At 30.0% G+C, this 24,306-nt stretch overlaps 2 protein-coding genes across 4 annotated transcripts in view; one reads left to right on the top strand and one right to left on the bottom strand.

Moving 5' to 3' along the window:
• LOC129972874 (glycogenin-1-like) overlaps nucleotides 1–24,306 on the bottom strand; it is a 69,523-nt gene that overhangs the window by 7,902 nt on the left and 37,315 nt on the right. For 2 of the 3 annotated variants that reach the window (XM_056087175.1, XM_056087176.1), the window contains exons 2-5: nucleotides 19,644–19,785; nucleotides 15,522–15,696; nucleotides 5,847–6,009; nucleotides 1,323–1,449 (exon numbers count right to left, since the gene is read on the bottom strand). In XM_056087175.1, coding sequence (XP_055943150.1) covers nucleotides 1,323–1,449; nucleotides 5,847–6,009; nucleotides 15,522–15,696; nucleotides 19,644–19,785 — 607 coding nt within the window. Of the gene's footprint in view, nucleotides 1–1,322; nucleotides 1,450–5,846; nucleotides 6,010–15,521; nucleotides 15,697–19,643; nucleotides 19,786–19,914; nucleotides 20,008–24,306 lie in introns of those variants that run through there. The other variant, XM_056087177.1, reaches the window with a different exon arrangement.
• Nucleotides 1–24,306, top strand: part of LOC129972873 (nuclear transcription factor Y subunit beta-like) — a 149,180-nt gene that overhangs the window by 4,441 nt on the left and 120,433 nt on the right. The window lies entirely within an intron of this gene.

Below are 24,306 nucleotides of genomic sequence, written 5' to 3' on the forward strand. Positions count from 1 at the left end.
AGCTTCGATTATTTGCATAAGTTACACAATGCGATTTCATTCAAGCAGAACGTCGAATATCCGGGTTCAGATTCATTTTATTATTCTGAATAAATGGAAACAACAAACAAAAGTCGATTGTCTCTAATAGAATGGATTTAACATGTGATAGGCGGTTTACTTTGGTGGCTTACGTTTCCAGCTCCGGCTCTACCAATTATTCATTCAATTCTAGAATAGGTATCTCCATATCCTAGCTCTATAATACAAAAGAGCTCTTCATGCTTCTGTGACTATGGGTTATTTGAAAAAAAAATATTGAGGATATTTAAGGTTCTAACCATCTGTTCAACTATCGTCTGCTGGTCTTTGTTTATAGAAAAAAAAAATTCTTGTATGTTTTCTAATAAAGGTGTTGTCTTCCATCCTCCGCAAAAATTGTGAACCTTGGGTAAGGCAGAGAACATCTTGCATGATATTGGCGTAAAAAAATTACAAAATATTAACATTTGGCGTGAATTTAGTATTTTTACTGAATCTACAGCATGATATTTGGCGAGTGTTTTGGTGATTAATACTTGTCATGTGGTTAATATTATTCAAAAATCGAATTTGTGTTTTAAAAGCCCTTTTTCCAATAGATTGAAACCAAAATGTGACACAGAATTGAAATTGTAGTCAAATTTGTGTCAAATCACACATCAAAATTGTAGACAAATCACAAATCAAATTTGATATATTTGAGACATTACGTTTTTAGTTATTGCGTTTATACATACAGAGAGACGGTTAACCCCTTATCAAATTTTAACTGATATCTACACTATAACTAAATTGAACAGGTATCTATCTACGTTATAGATGTTAATTCTGTGCACCGAATTTTATCCATGTAGCTCTCTTCGCTTTGTAGTTATCACGTTGACTTATATTCGGACTGCCGGACAGACTGACTTCCTCTGAATGGATTTTGCTCGAAATTTGAAAGAAATTTACAAATTTGGTGTAAAGACCATAAACCCAATTTCATCCGTCTAGCTTAAAACGTTTTTGATTCATCTTTGTCACAGACAGACAGGTGACATAATATTAAAAATGTGCTTTTCAAACTGGGGGGGGGTCTAAAAAAATGGTGATTTGACAAAATGTCCAGTTCGAATTTTTGATAATAACATTACTTTCTCTATATTCTGTGTATTCGAAAGTAATATTAATAATACTTAATACATGTTTAATACTTAAAATAAAATACATATTTAAATGCTAAAATACTTAAGAGTTATATGTTAAAGTGTACTTATTTAAGATATTTGAGGTAAAAAGTTTCGGTCAATCATACTCACTGTTTATAAGCAGGTAGATACGTATAGCTGACATTTGCGTTCATATTGTAGATAAAAGATAGGTGCTTGGATATATCGGACGTTCGCCAGTCACTGAAGAACATATTCAGGACGCCTTGGTCACCGCCTTAAATAAGAAGAAAAAATCAATTAAATATTACAAGTCTCAATATTTTTATTGCTTTAGACTTATATTTCAAACATTTAAATAAATATATCAATATGCTATTTAAAAAATATCTGAATACAAGGAAATAAAATAATAAAGATGATTTCGTATCCTACTAAAAACAAAAATCTGAATATAAAAGATTTACGATATAAATTTTAACATTAAGGATCATAAATTAATAGCATCATCTCATTAATTAAAGCAAGTTGCTTAGTATTTTTGTCTTTTTATTAAAAACATTTTATTTATCAAAACCAAAACAATCTCTATGAAAAATATTTCTTCAAAGAAAATATGCCTTTCTTATTGAATACTTTGTTTAAAGAAAAATAAAAAAAATGTTTGGTTTTTATTTGATATTTTTCAGGTGCAAGATTCTGGAGTCAAATAATCAGCGCTGAAAACTAAGAACATTATTAGAACTGAATGCCTTGGTTTATTGATTATAAATTTTTTTTGCAAGACTTGTTAAAAAAAACTAAATTGATAATGATTTTATTAAGACAAAAATATGGAAAAAAACATAGTAAAAAAAAACGAAATTTTATGGCAAACGCAATTTTTTTCTAAAAATATGAAGAGATTAAAGTGTGGGTTTTCTTCTGATAAAAAAATAATTTGAAACTATTTGAGTAGTAGAATATCAAAAAATGTTTATTATATGTCCAACATCTTATTAAAATGAATAATAAAAATGGTTGAAAAAATAGAAAATAATCTACCAGGATAATTCCTTTGAGTGTGAAAGTAACAAAAGCTAAATTAAAACCAGATTTTTCTGCTTAAAACAGAAAAAAATCAAATTAATGCACTCTTTTACAAAGTTCTAGCGGCTGGTGAAACAGACAATTCAATATTTCATTTTATTTTATTTTATATTATATATATAATGATATTTTAAAATTTAATTTAAACTTAACTAATTTCTTAATTTTTAGCTCAATTTAGCCCATATTGACTTCATTCTAGAGCATTCTCTTATTTCCTGATCCCATTCCACTTTTTCTATCTAATTAATTCAACAGAAGCTTTATAAAATTGCTGGATCGGCTAAACTCCAACACTTTCACACGCTCTACGTGAAGAGGCAAAATATGGCTGACTTTACAAATTCTTCTAAAAAATCCCTCTGTTTCCCTTGCTTTTTGATTGACATGCGATGGAAATCCCAATTAAAACGTCACAGTATACATGTAATGATATTTTAAATTCTTAATTTAATCCAAATTAATTTCCAAAGCTTTATCTTAATTTAGCCCATAGTGATTTTATTCTGTTATTTCCAATTTCACTGAAGCTTTGTAAAAATGATGCGCCATCCCCATTTTGAAAATGATCCCTTCGGTGTTCTTGTCAAAGATCAAAACGTGTATTCAATCGACACGTAGCTGGAAATCCCATGTTATATAAGACTAGTGATCATTTGTTTCGGCCCCTTCCTTACTTCTGCTTTTGTGTTGCACTGTGGCGGATGTGCCTTGTCCGCGTCTCTGCTTGTAAATAATTTTGCCTTCCCGAGATGGACATTAAAGAAAATTAAAAAATCCAAAGCGTCTTCTATGTCTTCAAACCTGGATTCTGCTTTCAAGAATTTTATATTATATATATATATATATATATATATATATATATATATATATATATATATATATATATATATATATACTCATTAATAAAGGAGTTATTCTGCCCTGCCTAAAATTATGACTCTTGGGCAAGGCCCTGAACGCTACAAGTGTTCAACTTTTTATTTTCAGAATCTCACAGTTGTGTGTTTCAAATTACAGTTTTAAAAAAAAATTGGTATTTCTTATTAACTGCATGTTAGTGGCGAGTAGTAGTTATGAAAGATTTATCTCTGGTGCATTTTTTTTATCAAATTTAGCGTGTAGTCTTTGGCAATTCTTTGAGGATATTGATCTCGTATATCTGTCTAATACATAAGAAAAAATGAAATATGCATTTTGCAACCTGTTTTCTGACCGATTGTATCCGAGATTTGATATATAATTATGGAAGTACATTTTTTACCTACAAAGCAGGAATAAAATAGCTGACCATTACTTTTCTTTATGAGAATTATGAAGTGGCCAGCAGGGAGTAATCCTGAGTTCGTGAACAAGAGGTCAATAAATTTGGACTCCTGGCTACTTAGTGGCAGAAGTAGAAAGATATGATTAATGGCTGTCACTAATGGAAAGCACAGTAACATAATATATATTGCAAGGATATCTGGGTTAATATTTTACGGTACATTTGCGTTGTGAGTTGTGTTATGATCATAACTGTAACATCTCATAAAAAAGTAATTTCCACTTTGGCAATGACCATGGTATTCAGAAAATCGATTTACAAGATCAAAACGCATTGGAAAAAAATGAGATTTAATCGAATTAGTAAGTCTGAAATTAAGAGAAATTCTTATAAATAAGAGAAACTAATAACATGACTGTGGTTTATACAAAGAAAAAAGTGTCTACGTATACATTTTTCATACCACACATTTTGTATTTAGATTCATTAAAAAATAAATAAACATTTTGAAACCTCTCCCGAGGACCAAACTGCTCCAAAATTTGATTAAAAATGAATAATTTTGATGTAAAGATCATACACCAAATTTCATTAATCTTGCTCACTGTGGTTTTGAACTCGCATTCAAGCAGACACAATATCTAAAATGGTATTTTTGGACACAAGAGATAAATCGTAGAGATTCCTCTAAATTTCAAATAATTTTTTATTACAATATTTTCATTTTGTACTTTTAAAGAAAATGCTTTTAGACTGGCAAATTTTTTAATAAACTGCGTGTAGGTGGAATTGTTAAAACCGCTCAACAGAGCAAATCAGTGGATGCTGAACTATCAAATTTGGCGTATAGTTAATTCTTAGGTAGTAAATGCTAATTAATAAAAATAGTTTCTTCTAAAAATTTTAATTAATTGATTAATCGAAGCTTTATCATTTTTTAAAAAATATCTTTGGTGCAATTGTCCAAATATCAGTTTTAAATCACTTTAAAATCCAAAGAAAACAATTTTTCTGTGATAATTTCATTAGTGAGCAATTTTTTTTTATTTGAATAACCTAAATTACCTAAAATTAACTTTAAATACAAATTGTAACGATATTTTTTATACCTGTAATAAAATTCAAACCAATGATGTTGTTTCATCAACTCCTTTACTGTTACTTCTTAACTCCAGTATTATTACCAATGTTACCGTTAATATTAAAAAAAAACCCTTCTTTGGTCATTAATTCCTTCAACTCCTTAGGTACGCTCCGAGGTACGCTTAGAAAAAATTTCTTACATTACACATACATCAAATTTTCTAATATGATATATATATATATATATCCATTAGGCATATGTTAAACCTTGTTTTATAAATTTTTGAGCAGTAATATTAATTTTAGGTGATATTTCTATAAAAAATTATCACGTATTTTTGAGATTTTCCTGATATGTGATAGTAAATATTTTTTTTTTAAATAATTTTTTGGATATATTAAAATGAGGATGAGTTCACTGCAATCATAGAACTTTTGTTTACATATTATAAAAATTTTGGAATGATTTTAGACAGAAATGTGTTATACGAGCGTACCAATGTGTATATATGTATGTAAACATTTCCGTATCACAACTCATTTTCGATATGTTATGAAAATAAAAATACTTTAAGAAATAATTATTTTTGAGTTATTTTATAATTACATCATTATACTCTTTCAATTTGTACAATATATTAATTTAGTTTAAATTTTTACTTGGAAAAAATCTCCTTTGATTAATACTGAAATATTGCCAGTTTTCGTTGTCGAGAACGTCCCGGTTCCCTTAATGTTATATCTTAACTCCGATACTGTTACCAATGTTAAGATTATAATTTAAAAAACCCTACTTCGGACATTAATTACAAATTAGTTTAATTTAGTTTATTATATTAATGTCCCGTTTAAAAACAACAATAGGGCTACTTTGGAATATGTCTTGTGATTTTGAAAGGCGATCAAATGACGAGGACGATACCTGAGCTGGTCCCCTCTCTCTAAACTTCCACACTACATCAGCGAGAAAGTATTTGACCTCGATGATCTCGAAGCGGAGACTTTTCCATCAGGCCATTGTGACCCTAATTTGAAATCGCAATATTTCTTTACGTTTATATTGACATAGTAATGATTTTAATCGTCTTTGCAGTAAATTGAATGCTGGAAAAACTATGTTCAGAATGCAACTACTGATGCAATCAAGTCTAAAACACGCTTCCGACAAAAGATTCAAATCCCCTCTCCCTTTCATTTAGTAGAAAATAGAAGAAAGTAAGAAAAAACATATTTACCATCGAAGCTGCCATTTTTTAGAGCAAATTGTAGGATAGCTTTGAATGTCTCTTCGCTTGGTTTGAAAACAAAGACACCGGAATTAAAACAATCGGGCCATCCAACGTCTGGAACAGCGGACAGTTCCTCCCTTTCGAACAATTCATCGCAATTTTGGATTACCTACAACAGGGAAAAAAATGTTTAAAATGTTTTTAATTAATAAATGAAGGAAAATTATAATACTTGGATACTATCATGAGGTATCCAATAATCATTATAATGATGCTATAATCTCGGTATGCTTATAAAAGGAAAAGCTTATGTGGAGGGAAGGGAGACTGCAGAATGAAACTTTAGAACTAAAATTGCGAAATCCAACACAGATATACTTTAGAAGATGAAAATGTGCATCTCACCATAATTTTTAAAATTAATTAAACAAAAATATGCCTCTTTTACACGACAGCTTCAAAAAATATTATTACACAAAACTAATTTTCATACTATTTTAACTTTTAAAATGCTCTTTTTACTGATTACTATTTTCACCAATGTGCAAGGTTCTCCTAAATTTAAAAAATAGTTTTTTTGCATAATTTTCAACAATATATTCAATTATTGCAATGAAATTCAAACAGTTTTCAATGTTTTCTCAAAATTTAGTTGGATGATTTTTTTCTGTTATTGAAATCGTAAAAAGAAAGATTCTGTTTATTATCTATACAGTTTGCCTAAGGAATAAGGAAGGGAAATAGAATAACCAGAAAGACAACGTGTAAATAAAAATTCTATTACCCACACAGTTACGATTATAATGGCATCATGACAGCATGGAACTTGCTACCTTCAGGAAGGTTCATGCGCGCAACAAACAGAATCGGTATAGTGCTATTATAATATTATGGCTCCGTGTCTACCACAATTTGTGGCTTAAAAATACTCTGTTGAGGAACAATGAATAAGTTAAGTTTAAGAAATTTAATTCAAATTAAACAATTTCAATATTCTCGACAAACAAATGACCTTTAAGGGTATCTAGAAAGATATTTAAATCCTACAGGCTCAGCGAATTAAAATTAATTTAAAAGAATTTATTAAAATGTTTCGATGGATGATTTAGAATTTGAATAGAATTTCTTATATTATATACTAGCCACCTTTGGCGAGCAGCCGGTTCGCCAATCTTAATGTTCATTAAAATTTTAATAATTAAATATTTTATGTAATTTCTACTTTAATAGCTTCTTCATCAAAATATTTAAAAACTTCAAATTTTGATTGTCATATAATTCATTCATAATATTATAAAGGCCTTCAGTCATAACGTAATATGTATCTCTCTCATTTTCTGTTAGCACCCGTAGAATTTATGCTTTAAATTAAAGTGGAAATGGTTAAATTGCAATTCATATAATAATATTTTTTACTGAAACAAAGTATTTTTTTTATAATCTGATTACTGAAAATAGAGTCACTCAGCCTTTAAACTTTATGGGCACTAAAGAATATCTTTTTTAATTTATGTAAAATCTCAAGAGTTTGTCAACAAAGTTTTCTTAGATTCATTATGACCAGATCGATTAATTCACAATGTTTAAATTTAAATGCATCAAACACTAAGAAAATAAAACGAATCGTTTAAAATAAACGGTTGAAAACAGGTTTTAAAAAAACTACTTAAAAAACGATATACTTAAAACTATAAGCATATACAAAAAATATATAACTAATATAAATACAATTTACTTACAAAAGCACGCAACTAACCCAAAAATAATTAAAATCATCCATTGATAACGGTTGTCATGGCAACAATCAGAACAGAATGCGCATGCGTGAGTTTTCTTCGCCAGTTACGTAACGCAAATACGTGATTTTTTCTATGCCAGTTGGGGTAACGCTATGCAGATTAGAAATTTTTAATTTCCTTTATTCTGTTTTAATTTAATTCAAAAGTACTTCAGAATGAATCTGAAAGATCGATTCATTAACAATGTTTAATTTTAAATGCATCAAACATTAAGAAAATAAACAGAATCGATTGAAATAATCGGCCGAAAAATTTTAACCCTAGCCTCATTACTGTTGGGAGAAAAAAAAACTGAAACCTTTCTCATTTGGCGGTGGGAGAAATGGAACATTTTTTTGGCGGGAAAGTTAGTTTTTAATTAATAATTAAAATTCTAATTAAAAATTCGAAAAAAGGAACCCCAGGTGCACATTCCCAACCTCCAAGGTATACATGTACCAAATTTGGTAGCTGTAGGTCAAACGGTCTGGCCTGTAGAGCGCCAACACACACACACACACACACACACACACATTGAGCTTTATTATAAGTATAGATATAGATATGTAAGCATTATTTTATGTGAAGCAGAATGCAGTTTCGAAGACAATGAAAAGACTTTCGATTTCGTGACGTCGTTTTATTTCATCTTGGAGAAGCACGCATTATTTACAAGCAGGAGCGACGAGCAACACACACAACACAGAACGACACAAAAGGAAATGAGGAAAAAGCTCTTGAACATTTTATTCCTGGTCTTATATAACCTAAGATTTTGATAGGAAAAATATTTCTTTACAGTGCTAATATATTAAGAGATTTCGATAGGGATTTTTGAGCATGTCAATCACAAGTAAGGGAAACACAGGGATCTTTTAAAAAGAATGTGCTTTCTGGACAGTTTTCTATCCCGTCACGCGGAGCGTGTGAATTTGCAAATATAAGCATTTTTACAAAGCTTCTCTTGAATTAATTAAGTAGAAATAGTGGAATCGGATCAGGAAGTAAGAGAATGAAATTACTATGGGCTAAATTAAAATAAAGCTTTGGATATTAATTTGGATTAAATTAAGAGTTTAAAATATTACTTATTACATATTATATATATATATATATATATATATATATATATATATATATATATATATATACACACACACAATGATGAAGTGGATTTAGCAATTACTGCTTTTATTCAAAAACTAAACCCATCTCGAAGTTAGAAATTATGTGTCTATTTTGTTTATTTCTAAGAATTTTGACAATTTTTTAAATAATCTAATAGTTCTATAAAATTGATTATATTGATTATGGTCATAAGAAAGTCACTAAATAGCGCATAACAGAAAAAAAAATCACTGCATATTTTTTTTTATAATACTTGTAGTCCAAAACGATGCACAGAATGATGGACACCAAAACGCTGAAATGACGAAAAGAAAAGATAGACCTACTTCACCTATGCAAGAATATTAGGGCCTCTTTAAATTTAGTATACATCAAAGAAGTTCATGTAATGGATTGAAAGTGGAATCAAATGATACTTTCTGACTGTAGCAGAAATCTTAAAATCCTTCTTTTATTCAAGTTTGATAAGAGTATATAAAGAGAAATAGAATTTTCTTTGCTACGCTAATAAGTTAATTGGAACATAAAAAACTTTTAACAAGTTGAAAATCATTGACTCGTCTATCTATTACTTTGGGTTCATTAATGATTTGTCATAATAAAACGTCATCGCAAATAGAATAAAAAGCACAGAATATGGACGACACACGCAATTTTACCATAAAATATTTGACTAATAATTGAAGAACTTATTATCATCGGAATTTTAACGAGCTCCACCACATCGCGCTCATAAGTGACAAAATAAATCTTGCCTTCATGGAAAATGCAATCAAAGAAGAAAATTTCTTTCACCGTATGCATTCTCTCGATAAAATAAAATTTAAACTAGTTTTTCAAAACCAAATTTGAAAGATGCTTCCATAATTCCACATGAATAATGTGAGTTTTTTTGTTTAGTTTTTTAAATTACAGCATACTCCTATATCTGAAGCACTCTCCTAAATCTGCCATCTTCAGATTCTCGAGAGAAAATTATTGGAATCTAAGTTCTTGAGTGATCTCTTCTATGTCACATCGTCTTAACATAAGTAACAATGTAATTGAAACAATAATAATTAAACAATATATATATATGTTTTAATAATATTCAATGGAAATGACACTTTTTTCATTCTACAAATTTAAAAAGAATCTACAATGCAGTTTCCTATCTATTTTAAAGTGCGAAAAAATCTGTGTTATATTTGACCAGTTTAAATTTAATTTTCTAATAGTTGAATGTTAGTTAGGATCATAAGTACTTCTTTTAAAAAGTTATAAAATCATCACATAAATTTACTCAAAATTAAATTGAAAATTTTATGAATTCGACTAAAAAAATAGTCGTATGTTGACAAATTTTCTAATGACGTACGACTTGACGGTACTCTTTTCTAAAAGAATCCAAATCGCTCTTATAATCTTATGGGAATTGTCAATTTGGTAAATTATAAATCACACAAGGACGTTTAGGAAAAGATCTTATTTTATTATTATTTCTTACATCAGCCCAGGTTACCAAATATGTAACGATTGGTACGAATTAGCAGAAACATTAACACCTCAGAAAATTTACTTTGGAAATATGAAGCATATATAATGAGACAAAAATGAATAAAATGAAAGTCTGAATTTTACTCTCCACATCCCACCAATCTAAGAAGAGCAAAATGTTTGACAAAAACCAAGATTTGAGACATTGCTAAGCTAAAATTCTGATGCAAACATTTCAAGAAAACATGCAGTTAAGAAATAATACAGCAAAGAAGAATAGATATTTACTAGCCGCCTTTGTCGGCCAGCTGGTTCGCCGGAACTACTAGTTGTGTTTCAAATCAGTTAAAGCTGCCACAAACAACTACATGATTTCCCGAACAAGATATTAGTAAAAATCAAACTATTATAAACAAAATTGAATTATTTTGGTAATCTTACATCTATTTATTGTCTAAGTCATATCACTGCCTCTCCGACCCGCCCGAAGGCACACGGATAATAAATACTGAATGACCGGACATTGGCGGGAACTATAGTCGAGTCCCAAGAGCCATCACCGGCCACAGTACAATCCTTCCTGTGGGAAGCACATTCCGTCATCGATAGGAGGTAGTCGACCTCATCCTTTCTGTACCCAACATTGAGGCAAGAACCAATCACCATACCGGGAGTTCCTCATCCTCATTTCTAAGATGCAACCCGGTGGGAGTATCCAGCTTATATATTGCGTAAATGAATCTTTCCAATGAAGTCGATCCCCTGGCAACACAGCACCATTAAAAAAATGAATTGTCTTAGAAATCAGTTCCGAGTAGTACATTGGTTTTTGTGGCAATTTAGATATAATTTCCGATTTCTACTGTAAATTTCACAAATAATAGTAGAAGCGTTCTTCAACTTACACCAATGGAAGAAAATCACGTGCTTATATATTTAATGGAACAATGAAAACGACAATAAATTCGTTACAACAATGAAATCTATTTTTAAACAATATGCAAAAAAATATATTAAAAAATAACTAATATTCAGAAAAACTGGCATAAGCATCAAATTTTCATCATTAATGAGTTTTTTTTAAATGGTTTAAACTGAGCTTTCTACAAAAATATTTTCTGAAGTTATTCTACTTAATATTTAATTAAAATTCTAATTAAGAATTCAACAATAATTCCAAAGTGCACATTTGTATCCTCTATATTACATCTATATCGAGAAGCTCTAGACCAAACGGACTGTCCTAGTATATAGCGCTAGTACAGATGTACATTTTTCTTTATTATTAGTACAGATAACACACGGGTATTTGAAAGAAAAATCGTACATCCTTTTTTACTGACTTTTTAAGAAACAGACATAATAAAATGCCAAAGTCTTTTTTTGTCTGGAGTTTGCGGATATTTCTTTTTATCTCTTTGTCAAATAGCCATATTTTTTACTCATTTAAAAATAGATAAAAAGGATCATTTTATCAGGCTTCAAGTAATGTAAATAACTATAAAATTTATAGGCGTTCAGAGTACCAAAATTCGAATAAATTTAACCCTTAAAAATGCTACATATAAGGGATGAATTTTCTTTAAATATGAAATATAGAGAAACTTGAAAAGATGAAATAATTGAAGTCACCTTTGCAAGCTGTACGTTTGAAGTTCAATGCTCTTTCGACATATTTTTAAAAAGAAATCATATGCAAGATAATGTATCCTTAAATCTCTTCTCCATTTTAATCTTCAATTTAAACAGGCATTTTTTTTTAAGTAGGAAATTGATAACAAAAATATAGTATAATATTTTTTATCGGTATCTCATTCAATTTGTTGGCACTGCTTTTTTACAATCTCGTACATGAAATATAAAAAGATTTATGTGCAATAGTATAATCGTTAAAAATTTGAACTCGAGATTTTGACTAATCTCTTCTAAGTTTTAGACCTCCCTGCATCAGAAAAACAATTTTGGTATTCCATCTGTGTGTCTATTAACACAATAAGTCAAAAATGCTTTGCTCTAAATAGATGAAATCTGGCACGCGGAAGATTTATAGAAGTACAGTACACTCCCGATTATCCGCGGAATTAGGTGGCGCGGCGGACGCGGATAATTCGAAAAAAGCTAAAAACGGGTATAGCAAAAGAGAAAACAGTCATTCCAACTTTGAAAAATCGTTTTATGTGCAATAAACAGCAGGAAATGTTTAACTACGCTTAATATTTTAGTATATCACTCAAAACTAACCTAAAATGCATTTTGTTAATGAAAACAGAAAAGTGCTTTGTACTTACGAGAGGCGTCAAGGATACACAGAAAAATTAATACATATGTACTGTTTTAATACTGTAATGAATTATGTAATTACAAAAGCATAACTGTAAAACTACACCTTTTTGAAGAAATCAGTCATTTGTGTTTGCTTCTTGCTTTGAAAGCAAAAAAAAAAAAAAAAACTTAGTGCGGCAGGCGCGGATAATCGGGTGTCTACTGTAATTAGTATTATGCAGGGTTTACATTCGGCCAATAGGCAGCGCATGCCCAGAAAGGGACTAATTTATGTTTCCCACAATTTCATAAGATAGATTCAGGCATTCCGTGCTTGCTATAAACTACCGTTTTGGTGTCCCCGAATTTTTCTTTTTCACAGCGTATCGTTTTAAAATGACGGATATTTACACAAAGAAATAAGGTAAAATAAAAAAATAAAAAACTCAACATACTTAAATTTGGAAAACTATAAGAGAAAAAAAATGGAAACTAAAATGAAAAAAACTTGCATTAAAAAGAACAAGGAGCAAAAAATGTCGGAATTAATTTTAAGTAAAAGATCAATTTTTCTCGCCCCCCCCCCCCCATAAAAACTCCCGTCAAATTCTAAAAACTCATGGGCAGTAAAGGAAAAAAAAAAAAAAATACAATATAGCGGCCCGCTGTGACAATTACTTGCCATCAACTGAGCAACATTTTTCATCCTTTCTACGCATGCGCTGCCTACTAGCCGTCTTATAAACGGCCAAGTGTAAACTCGGTATTATCAAATGTTCATTAATAAAATTGTCAATAATAGATATTTAAATTTTTATTTTTATCTATATTTATTAATTAATATTTTTATTAAAAATAAATATTGAAGTATTTGGAAGATATATCGTAGCGGTTTATTTCAAGCCTTCATTACTATTTTTCGACTAATTCATATTATCTGCCAGTAAGAAACATCCTTACACTTTTTCTGGTATTTACTTTGAAAGAGAACATAATTTCTATTTTAACAAAATAAAAAACAAAAATAAAAACAAAAAATAAATTCATCGTTCAAATTCCAGTCTTTTACAACTCAATCTCAAATTTTTCTTACTGTATCAGCATTTTTAAATCTAAAGAATTTGCCAAGTATGAAAATGTGTCGGAGTTTCCTAACATAGCATGCCAAAGGACGCTTTGAAGATGCAAGCAATTAACACTCTGCCAGATAATGGTTTTCAAGTATCTTAATGATAGTCTTAATTTAGACGACAATAAAAACAGTAAAGGTCACATCAATGTTATGTCCTACTTCAATAAAACGCCAACATAATTCTGAGTCATTTTGTGCTGTCTTCTTCGTGCACAAGTTTCAGATATGTATTTATTCTTCCTTGCTTAATTGAAGGGGGAAAAAAAGTCGTACCTTGACTGAAATTGCCATAAAGAAAGAAGATAACTTTTTTACATTTCTTTAAGAGAATAAATTACTTCACTAATACTCAAAATTTTAGATGTTAAACTTCAACTTTTTAAGTTATTGAGACTAATAAAAGGTGTCGGAAAATTAATGCAAGATTTTAAGTTGCCACCATTTATGCAGTAAAGTGTCGGCAACCATATTAAAAAAATCCATTTGACATCTGATAGTTTAGGGTTCATAAAAATGGAGCGTTACACGATACAACAGCGTGTTTTCATTGTTGGACAATATTACAAAAATAATGAAAGTCTGGCGGCTCCAATTCGAAAATTTGTGATTTAAGTTCATGTGATTTAACACCAATGGATTTCTTTTTATGGGGTTATTTGAAATCAAAGATGTGTGGAAACAAGCCCACAAGCCTTGAAGGGGGCGAGGGGGAATTCAATGCTGTATCAATGAAATTCAGCCACATTTATGCAAAATAGTCATGGAATATTTCGACAAAAGGGCGCGTAAGCGCCAGCAAAGCCGTGGAAGCCCAATTGCCCTTTGTGTAATTCCATACATAACCCTACCCTGTGTACTTTACGGTTAAAAAAAATATAAAAATTTAACGGGGGAAAAAACTGTGCTTTTTATTTAATTCAAATCTTGTGTTAACACATTGTTCTTTCGTGTCATGCTCCATTTTTAATAACCCTAAACTATCAGCTGTCAAATATTTTTTTAATAGGGTTACTTATACTTTACTGCACGGATGATGGCAAATTCAAATCTTCCGTTAACTTTGGAATACCCATTAGAATTGGATGAATATCTGAAATATTTTGAATGCCAAATGTTTTAATACGTTCGCTGTCAGTCTTCGCACCTGTAAATCGGACCATCTATCTAATTAGATGACCTCTTTGCTAATTCGTAGGTAAGAAGTAGATGTGAATCACAGGTGATTCACGCAGCAGCTAGGTTAGTTGTATGCGTTTGTAATTAAATTGTATTTATGTTAGTTATATATTTTTGTATATGCTTGTACCTTTAAGTACTTCGTTTTTTAAGTAGTTTTTTTTAACCTGTGCCGATTATTTTAAACGATTCTGTTTATTTTCTTAGTGTTTGACGCATTTAAAATTAAACATTGTTAATGAATCGATCTGCTCATGATGAATCTGAGAAAATTTTATTGACAAATTCTTGAGATATTACATAAATTAAGATATTCTTTAGCCCATAAGGTTTAAATGCTCAGCGACTCTGTTTTCAGTAATCATATTATTAAAAAAAATGCTTTGTTTCAGTAAAAAGTATTATTATATTAATTGCAGATTAATCATTTCCACTTTAATTTAAAGCATAAATTCTACGAGAACTAATAGAAAATTAAAGATATACATATTACGTTATGACTGAAGGCCTTTATAATATTATGAGTGAATTATATAACTATCAAAATTTGAAGTTTTAAAATATTTTGATGAAGTGGCTATTAAAGTAGGAATTACATAAAATATTTAATTACATAAAGTAGGAATTACATAAAATTTTAACGAGCATTAAGATTGGCGAACCGGCTGATCGCCAAAGGCGGCTAGTATAAATAATATTACAACATATGTTATTCAATTATTTACTTACTATTATATCGGCGTCTAAAAATACACATTTCTGGAATTGCGTTAGGGACCAGCAGTGGAATTTTGTGAAGGTTATTCCGAGATCAGGCCGTGTAAGCAGGGCTAAGTTGGCTTCATCCTTACTGTCCAACACATCGACTATTTTCACAACATCAAATGAATTCTTTAGTAGACCTCTGAAAGAAAGAAAAATATCCTTTTTAGTAACACAGCTCCTGTATACATACTATATATGTATATTAAGACTCTTTAAAAATTAGATGTTATTTAAATTCAAATTTTAAAATAAAAATTTGATTTTGTAAGTTTCAATGAAGAATTTTATAACTGCATTCAAATCTAAATATTTTTTTGTTTTAAAATTTTCCATTTTTCATCCATAATTTATTCTTATAAGTACAATGGAAACTTAAAATCAAATATATCATCAGATGTCGCTCCGTGTATTGAAACACAATTTTATCGATTTTCTGATAATTTTAAAAACATCGAAATGATGTATTGTCATCAAAAAACAGAAATATTAAAAATTTCAAAAGTTTCGCACATTAGGAAGTGCATGAAAAAAATTTCTAAAAATTCTATTTTTACACAATCAAAACATGTTAATTTAAAGAAAATTATGTAATTAGTACAAAACATCTGATAATTTTCCAATAAAACTTTATTTTGTTCCATTCTTTAGTTACAGAATTTCATTGTAGCTTTAACGTTTTAAAAACTTTTTACCCTTTTCAATTACGTTTGAGTTATTTATTTCTAATAGTTAAATCAATCAAACAAATCCAAACCATTCAAATAATTTTTTATGAAAATAGAATTTCATTTAATTTAATTTATTATTATTACAAAAGAAAAAATATAAAGAACAAAATTTAAAATTTGGTTGAAATGTAAATCATCTAAATATCAAACAAATTAAATATATCTCTAATTAATTATAAATCTGTCACATATTACATAAACACTTTAAACTTTTTTGACTATGAAGCATTTCATGTTGAGTATTTCGCTGATATGAGCAATAGTAAATTGATTTTAGTTAGCAAGTGGTATTTCGAAGTCTCTCTTTTAATAAACCAGTAAGTTTAGTTTCGCATTTCAACAAAATTCTAATTTAATCAAAAGAACAAATCATTATGTTAGACTAATTTTATTATTTTAATAACTTTGTGAAATGCATAAACTTTTATCTTTTTTCATGATTGCTCAGTAACAATGCAATACTGTATATACAATATTATTTAAATGAACGTTCATTGCTTATAAGTCTTTAATACTCAGTGAAAGCATTTAAATAGAACGGAATCGGTTACTTTATACTTGATAAAAAGTTATTATACTAACATTTTATGATTCAAAGAATTTTGTAGAAAAATCTATTATAAATCTAATAATTTTCAATACGACTTCTCTATGCCCCCCCCATCCGAGTATAGAGGCCCTAGGCAGCAGCCTAATCTAATTCATTGGAAGTATGTCATGGCTTGAAGAATAATCGATACATTAAATGCCCAAAACTTTAATTAACTTATACATTTTACGTTATTAACCTTTTGACTATTAATAAAACATATACATCCCAAAAATTATTTTATTAGTTTAAATAATTCTTTATAAAAATCATTTTTTTGGAATGATATTTGATCATGCCCGAATTTCTGGCTTAAAAATCCTTTGAAAAGAAAATTTCGAACAAGTTTGTCTTATTCAGAATCTGTTTTCTTCACTTGCTCAGAAAAATGGAGAGAAAAAAAGATTCTATGAATTTCTTAGTGAAATAATTAATGCATTTTATTATATTAAATGCGGATGAAATGAATTTCAATTTCATAAACGTAATTTTTATAAGCATCTTCTGAGTGCAACCAGCGTAAAATTATTTAAAGAGAAAATTTATAGTAAAAAAATTATTTTATTTCGAAATAAATGTAGCCAATTTTTACTTAAAGACATTTTCTTGTTTTTTCGTTACATTTTTTTTTTTTTTTTTTGGTCAAGAGATGAACTTTTTCATAATATATGTGTTGTTTCAATTGTAATCAAATATTCCGCACGATTCTGCTCATGAGTGTCGATTAAAGTACATGACGGGTAAATGTTCGGTTGTTTACGTGCAATGGGCACGGTATTGCACACATTGACGAAACCTGTTTGACGGGCCTGGAACTTTTACAGTGCTTATGCAAGAATGAAAACCCTCATATATAAAGTGATAATAGAAAGAAAAGGCAGTTTCATTTGTATTTGTTAACCGAGCGTAAATTTCCAGGATGTATTTCCTCATTACAGGAAATGGTTCGGAATAGGTACAAAAGAGAGATTCTTAAAAAGATATGGGAGGAGGATGAGTTTACAGCCTTCATAATATACAAAATTTAACCCTTTACACTCGGATGATGTCTCTCACTCACCATTCAAAATGGTGCAATAATTTGATGGGTTTTTTTTTTTTCAATTTTTATTTTTAGAAAATACCTAAAGAATGGTAAGAAGATGTAGATTAATTTTTTAGCAAAATTCAACTTAAAACTATAATAAATATTTTTTTCATAGCAATAAGCAAGTCCTTGTGTTAACTGAATTATTTCGCATCGAATTACTTTTCCGTGTGCAAAGGGTTTAAAAATGGATTCGATCTTTTATGAGTAAAATTTTTCAAATTAGAAATCTCATATTTAAGACTTAAAGTAGAAACTTTTATTTTCTACAATGACAATTAATAAGATGACTAAATATCACAAGAAAAGAGGCCGTTTAAGAAATAAAAGACTCAAAATTGGGATTCTATTATATTCATAACATAATATTATATTATCATTTGCTAATTATGAACATTCTGTAATCCTGGTACATATTGTAGCCGAAACAAAATGGACAAAAACCTATATTCGTAAAGAAGATAATTGATATTCAGGATAAATAATCATAAGCAGTATTGGCGGTAGACATTTTGTGGTCCTTGCAATGCATATTATGAAGACCCTCATTTTGAGCATTTCAGTTTTACATACTACAAATTTTTCATCTAACCGATATGTTTATTGTTTATTTTAAGTTACTATTTTTATTTTAATAACCTTTTAAAATGGCAATATGTTTATTTTTTAATGAAGCATGATTTTCTGGCATTTACATTTGCACCCTATATTATCTAACCAGATAGTTATTGTTTATAAATAATAGAGCAGCTCGGTAACCACAGCGTAACAAATAGGAAAATCTGATTAATTATACTTGACAAAGTGACGATATAATTTTATATTTTATAAATCATAGAATCAACCATGCCAAGGAGCGTGTTAAACTTATTCATTGCTACTAAACCATACTTAAGTGACGAATATATCCCTAATAATAATTAATGATATAAGAAACATATGTATATAACAATTTTGACAGATGCATGGAAAAGAAGACACTTTTGGAATAAAAAATTTATTTTTCCATGGGAAGAGCATGATTTGCACAATGTAATGAGGTTAAAAAATACGCCTTTTCACACTGGAAAAGAAGCGGAAATAATGAGAAGTTTTTTCCTCAGTGTTTTTACAAAGAGATTATTTGACACGTGTCTATTTAGGAAAAGGAATCTTAAGTATCTTTGAAGTTACGTCATAGGCGTTAAGGATTTTTATTCCTTTACTCAGAGTGTGAGAAACTAAAGAGTCAACATAATTCTTAGAGCGAGAGCTAGAAATAATTTTTAAAAAGTGAGATTTAGATCAGGAAATACAAGAAATTTTTTGAATAAAGTAACAGATTATTTTAAAATAAAAAATGGGAAATTAATAAAGATATCATTTAAATTAAGCGATATCATTACATATATATGCAACAATAATAATAACGATAACGACATATTGAATGAAATATTTTGGTTAATGATATGACAAATACTTTTGAATGTTAATACTTAACGACACAAAACTAAAAATTAATAAGTGAAATGTGATTTAAAATAGCTTAAAACAATTTCTTATTCTATTTGTTATCAAGTACAAAAATAATTCTATTATTTATTTAAATATTACAATAATAGCATATCATTTTGCTTCTTATCTTCACAACATTCCTACTTGGAAACAAATGTAAATTTCACAGGGAAAAAAAACACACTTACTTAATTTTGTCAGAAACGTCTGGTGTGATGATGATGGCTAATTTTCTTGATGTTTTTACATTCCTTAAACTCTGTGCTAGTACCAAGGCTCCTAGTGCGTAGGAATCATTCGTTGCGCAGGTTACATATGCTTGCTGGTCCACTGGAAAGATAACAGATTGGTAAAAATCATTTCACTTTAAAAGGTCTATTACAATTACATTAATTGCATTTTAAAAATGAATTATCAGGTACGTCATCCATGAAAGAGGTGGATGTTTTAAAGTCTTACTTTTCTTATGCAGTTTAACAATAGGAAAGAATGAACAATCAATCGAATCTCGTATTTAAAGGAATATTTATCACTCGATATACAATGTTATCTGGTTTACGTTTTGATTTAAGCGTTATCTTGCTTGATTACTAATTCCAAGCCGGTAGTAGATTAAATTATCGTTTCAGATAAATTATATTCACTAAATAATGGCTTTAACCGGTAAAAATTACACAGTCGCTTTGAAAGCATGACACATACTTTATAGTTATTTAAAGACTACATCTGTAATTAATAAAAATTCTAAAAATGTTTGATATTGCGTAATTTATTTCAATTGTGCAACATCGTTATTAGGTTTGAAGACGTGAATTTTTTAAATTATAAACAATATATTATATTTTATCTTTCAAAATTCGCAATTTCTATTTTAAGGAAGAAATCACGGCATTTAAAAAAATAAAATAAAACTATGAAAATGTTAAGCTACAAAATGAAACGTCATACGCATAAGTAAGGGTTCAAAATCAGGTTTAAAACTTTCACTTTTCAATGGAACATCGACTTCTATTCAGTTTAATTTAGTTATATTAACACCCCGTTTTAAAGTAACACTAAGGTTATTTTGGGAAGGATTTCGTTATTTTAAACCGCGGTCAGATGGTGAGGACGACACCTCATTTGGCACCCCTTCTCCAAACTCTCTCCTCTGATCTCCGCGCACCAGATCCGCTTACACTACGGTTTTTTTGGTGGAATCTGGTCTCGAACCTGAAATTCTTCGGTTCGAGCCGAGTTGAAGCCTATATCTTACCGCTGGTCACCACGGCCTTTCTGGATTAAAGGATTTGCGGATTCTAATCTTGATTCCGTCGATAGATTTCGATTTTGAAGTACATTCAATCTTGCTTTGTGGATCAAATAGTATTTGGTATAAACGTTTTGAAATAAAAAAATAATAAAAAAAAAAACGCATAAAAAGGTAGGTTAAGCGGTTGCCTCATCCTTTGATCATAGTAGCTTGAAATTTCGATATCATATTCAATAACCTTCGAAATGTTTCATAGTATTAATCCAATAACTCAATCAAATTAGCTTCGTAACACAAATAATTCGTTATGAGCTAAGTAAGAGTTATTTTATATCAGACAAGGAATTTGAAATACAACGGGCGATTCAAAGGTAGCTAAAACACGATGAACTAACAATATAATATGGTATTGAATCCGTGGTTCTCAGATTCTGAAATCAAGACCTTAGTAGTATGTCATCGTGTCCCCTTTTCCCTAACCGATCATCCATTTCCTAAATCGAAGATAACACGATTATTTCTGCTTTTATGTTTTAGCACTATATTGATAGGTAGGTTAATTTTCTGAAGAAGTATTATAGTTCTGTGGTGGTAGCTTCATAAGCCAGTTAACAGCTTCCGGATAAGAGTGATGACTTTTGTCTAGTGGTTATGTTACGCGGCTACGAACGTCGCGGGTTTTGTCCTCGGGAATGCAATCTCCACAGTTCAAAAACAAGCTTTTGTAAAGCTACATCAAGCATTTTCACTGGCGCAAATTTCCTTTTGGCACAAAATTCACTGAATATACCAAGTAATCCTAGACGATTTTTTGGCGATAAACGTCTGGCATGATGTTTATACCCAAAAATTGGTCTGTTTTTGACGCGATTTTCTCAACCGATTAAAACAAAAATTTCGCAGAAGACTAGAAATATAGTCACATAATCATATAGAAAATTTAAATCATTGTATTTTTGAGTTATCGCATTTATATGCTTGTGAAAGTGCAAACTAAAAGAAAGTCGATTCCTTGATGGACTTGGTTTCGAATTTGATAGGTACCTATATTTTTTATTCTGTTGTTGTTGTTGTTGTTCCTTATGGCACTTGCCATGGACAAGCCCGCTGTTACGAAGACAGCGATTTTAAGCCGGTGGGGGAGCGTCCCTTGTTTTTTTAGTAGCGCCAACTAGGGCCAAGAGTACGATTTTGCTACTCACGCATTACTCATTCGGTTGCACAACCCCTTTTTATAGGAGGGCACATTCACACATCTCACAGATAGAACTACGGAAGAACAACCATCCCCAAACCGGGACTCAGACCCAAGAAGCCCAGATCATGGGGAAGACGCGCTACCCCTATGCAAGGACGCCGGCATTTTTTATTCTTAATCTGTGTACCAAATTTCATTCAACCTACATCGTTTTATAGTTATCGGGTTTCTATTCGAACCGCAGGATAAAGAAACTTCCTCCAAAAAGGTTTTACCTAACTTTGATAGAAATCTATAAAATTGGGTGTAAAAATATATCAAATTTCATATGTCTAGCTCAAAGCATTTTTAAGCTGTCTTTGTCACAGACAGAACATAATGCAAAAATGTGTTTTTCGAACCGAGGGAGGTCTAAAGCGCGGAGATTCGTCAAAATCTCGAGTTATTTTTTAATGATTACAATACTTTTCTCCATAATTCACATATGAGAAAGTAAAACAGGGTACCGGCGGGAATTACCAAGGTGATTTAAATTAACTCTATATTCCATACAAACTTACATTTGCATCATTCCCATTCTTGTAATTTTAAATTAAATAAAAATCCCTAATTACTAAATATTTGACATTACATTTCATTTAATTTGCATTTAAAAAAATCCATTAATTATTATCAACTTGTGCTTTTTAATCTACAATTTTAATCTACAAAATAGTTTTTAAACAATTTTTCATGTATTCTCTAACATTTATTTATGTAAAATTGTACACCGTATGTTAAAAAGTCGTCCAGTGTAGGATTGAAATATATTTAAACGCAAAATTAAAAAATTGCCATTTCAAATTTGAATTTGTAATCCTTAAACACCAGATTTTTAGATTCTCACTGAGCGAAATTCATTATTAGACCGATTGAAAACCACTCGTTTATTTTTCCACCAACACGCAAAATGATGATCACAAATGGAGAGGAGGAATTCAATTGAGCTTGACTAATTCAAAAGTTGTTAATTCGCATTCATAGATAATCCGAAGTTATTTTAGTAAATTTGTAGAAAAACTAAATAAGAACAAAATGTAAAAACTGTTTTTATTCCTAAAATGTTTTCTTTTATTAAATTGTTATTGGTACCTAATGCTCTCAAAGACTTGAAAAAATTATTTTTTATCCCATAATTCATTTCATGATTTTGATGCTATAAATTTTCCTGCCATTAATAAGTGTATTAAAATTGCTTACTGCTTATTTATCAATTATTAATTACTTATTATAAAAGCTCGTATTGAATAAAAATATTTTCTACAGTTTTTAAATTTTAAAAATACCGTTTTCTCTTATTATATTTAATTTCAGACCCAGTTTTCTTAATTCAAGTTTTTAGAAAAATCAAATTTTTATATTGATTCATTCAGTTTTTAATTAGTAATGTTCTACGTATTAAAAAAATGGACATTAAATGTACATAAAATATAACGCTATCAGTTAAAAAATGAAGAGCAAAAATCGCTTCCAGTACCAATGTAACATTCACTTTTTGGCGATATATCCAAATTTTTCATGAAAGAATTTTTGTCACGTTTCAGACAAAAGCAGGCTTTAACTAGGGAACGCAATGAGTTCTTATTTTTTTTTTGGGGGGGGGGAGTATAAAATGCCTTTGTAACTAGAAACACTCCAAATATAGGTCAACCGATTAATCGTTCAAAGCAGAACTAATAAAATAAAAGTAAGAACATATTATATGCCAACGGATTCTAAAACCCTCTGTGCTTTTGCGCATGCGTTAGGATGGGTTTAATTCGATAAAATAGACTTGAGAGGAAAGGTGAAAGGAGATGTTTACATTTAACAATAAATTGAATTCCAGAAATGCGCGCATTTCTCCGTGTGTCACCCCTTAGTGAGATAGAATCATCGAAAAGTGGTCTTCTCAATATACTGAAACGAAGAGTATATTCGGTTATTGATTTGTTTGGCTTTATGGCCCAAAAAAACATTTTTAGCCATATTGCGTCTTATCAGATAGGGAATTTTCATACCAAGCACAGTATTATCCTAAGAAATAATATTGTTACGAATCTGTGATGCGGCTTTCCAGCATAGTTGGTTCCATGGGAGGTCCCAGAGCTTGGCGACAAACTTATGGACGAATTTTGGCGCCAAAATAGATTATACCCGAAACATCGAGAATTTTCCTGATCCGTCCAGTAGGAACCGAGTTACGCCTCGAACGTTCCTGCTTGGTTGAGAGGCTTCTAGCCTCGCCTCCTGATGCCTATAAAAGGAAGCAGTCCTGCCGCTGTCGAGTAGTCGTGAACCGGGGGTGAATTGAGAAGTAGTGAACCAGAGAGTAGTCGAAAGCGACGGTGAAGAACTGGTCTTCCAGGGATAAGCGGAGCAG

The sequence above is a fragment of the Argiope bruennichi genome, chromosome 6, assembly GCF_947563725.1.
Source record: "Argiope bruennichi chromosome 6, qqArgBrue1.1, whole genome shotgun sequence".
NCBI lineage: Eukaryota > Metazoa > Arthropoda > Arachnida > Araneae > Araneidae > Argiope > Argiope bruennichi.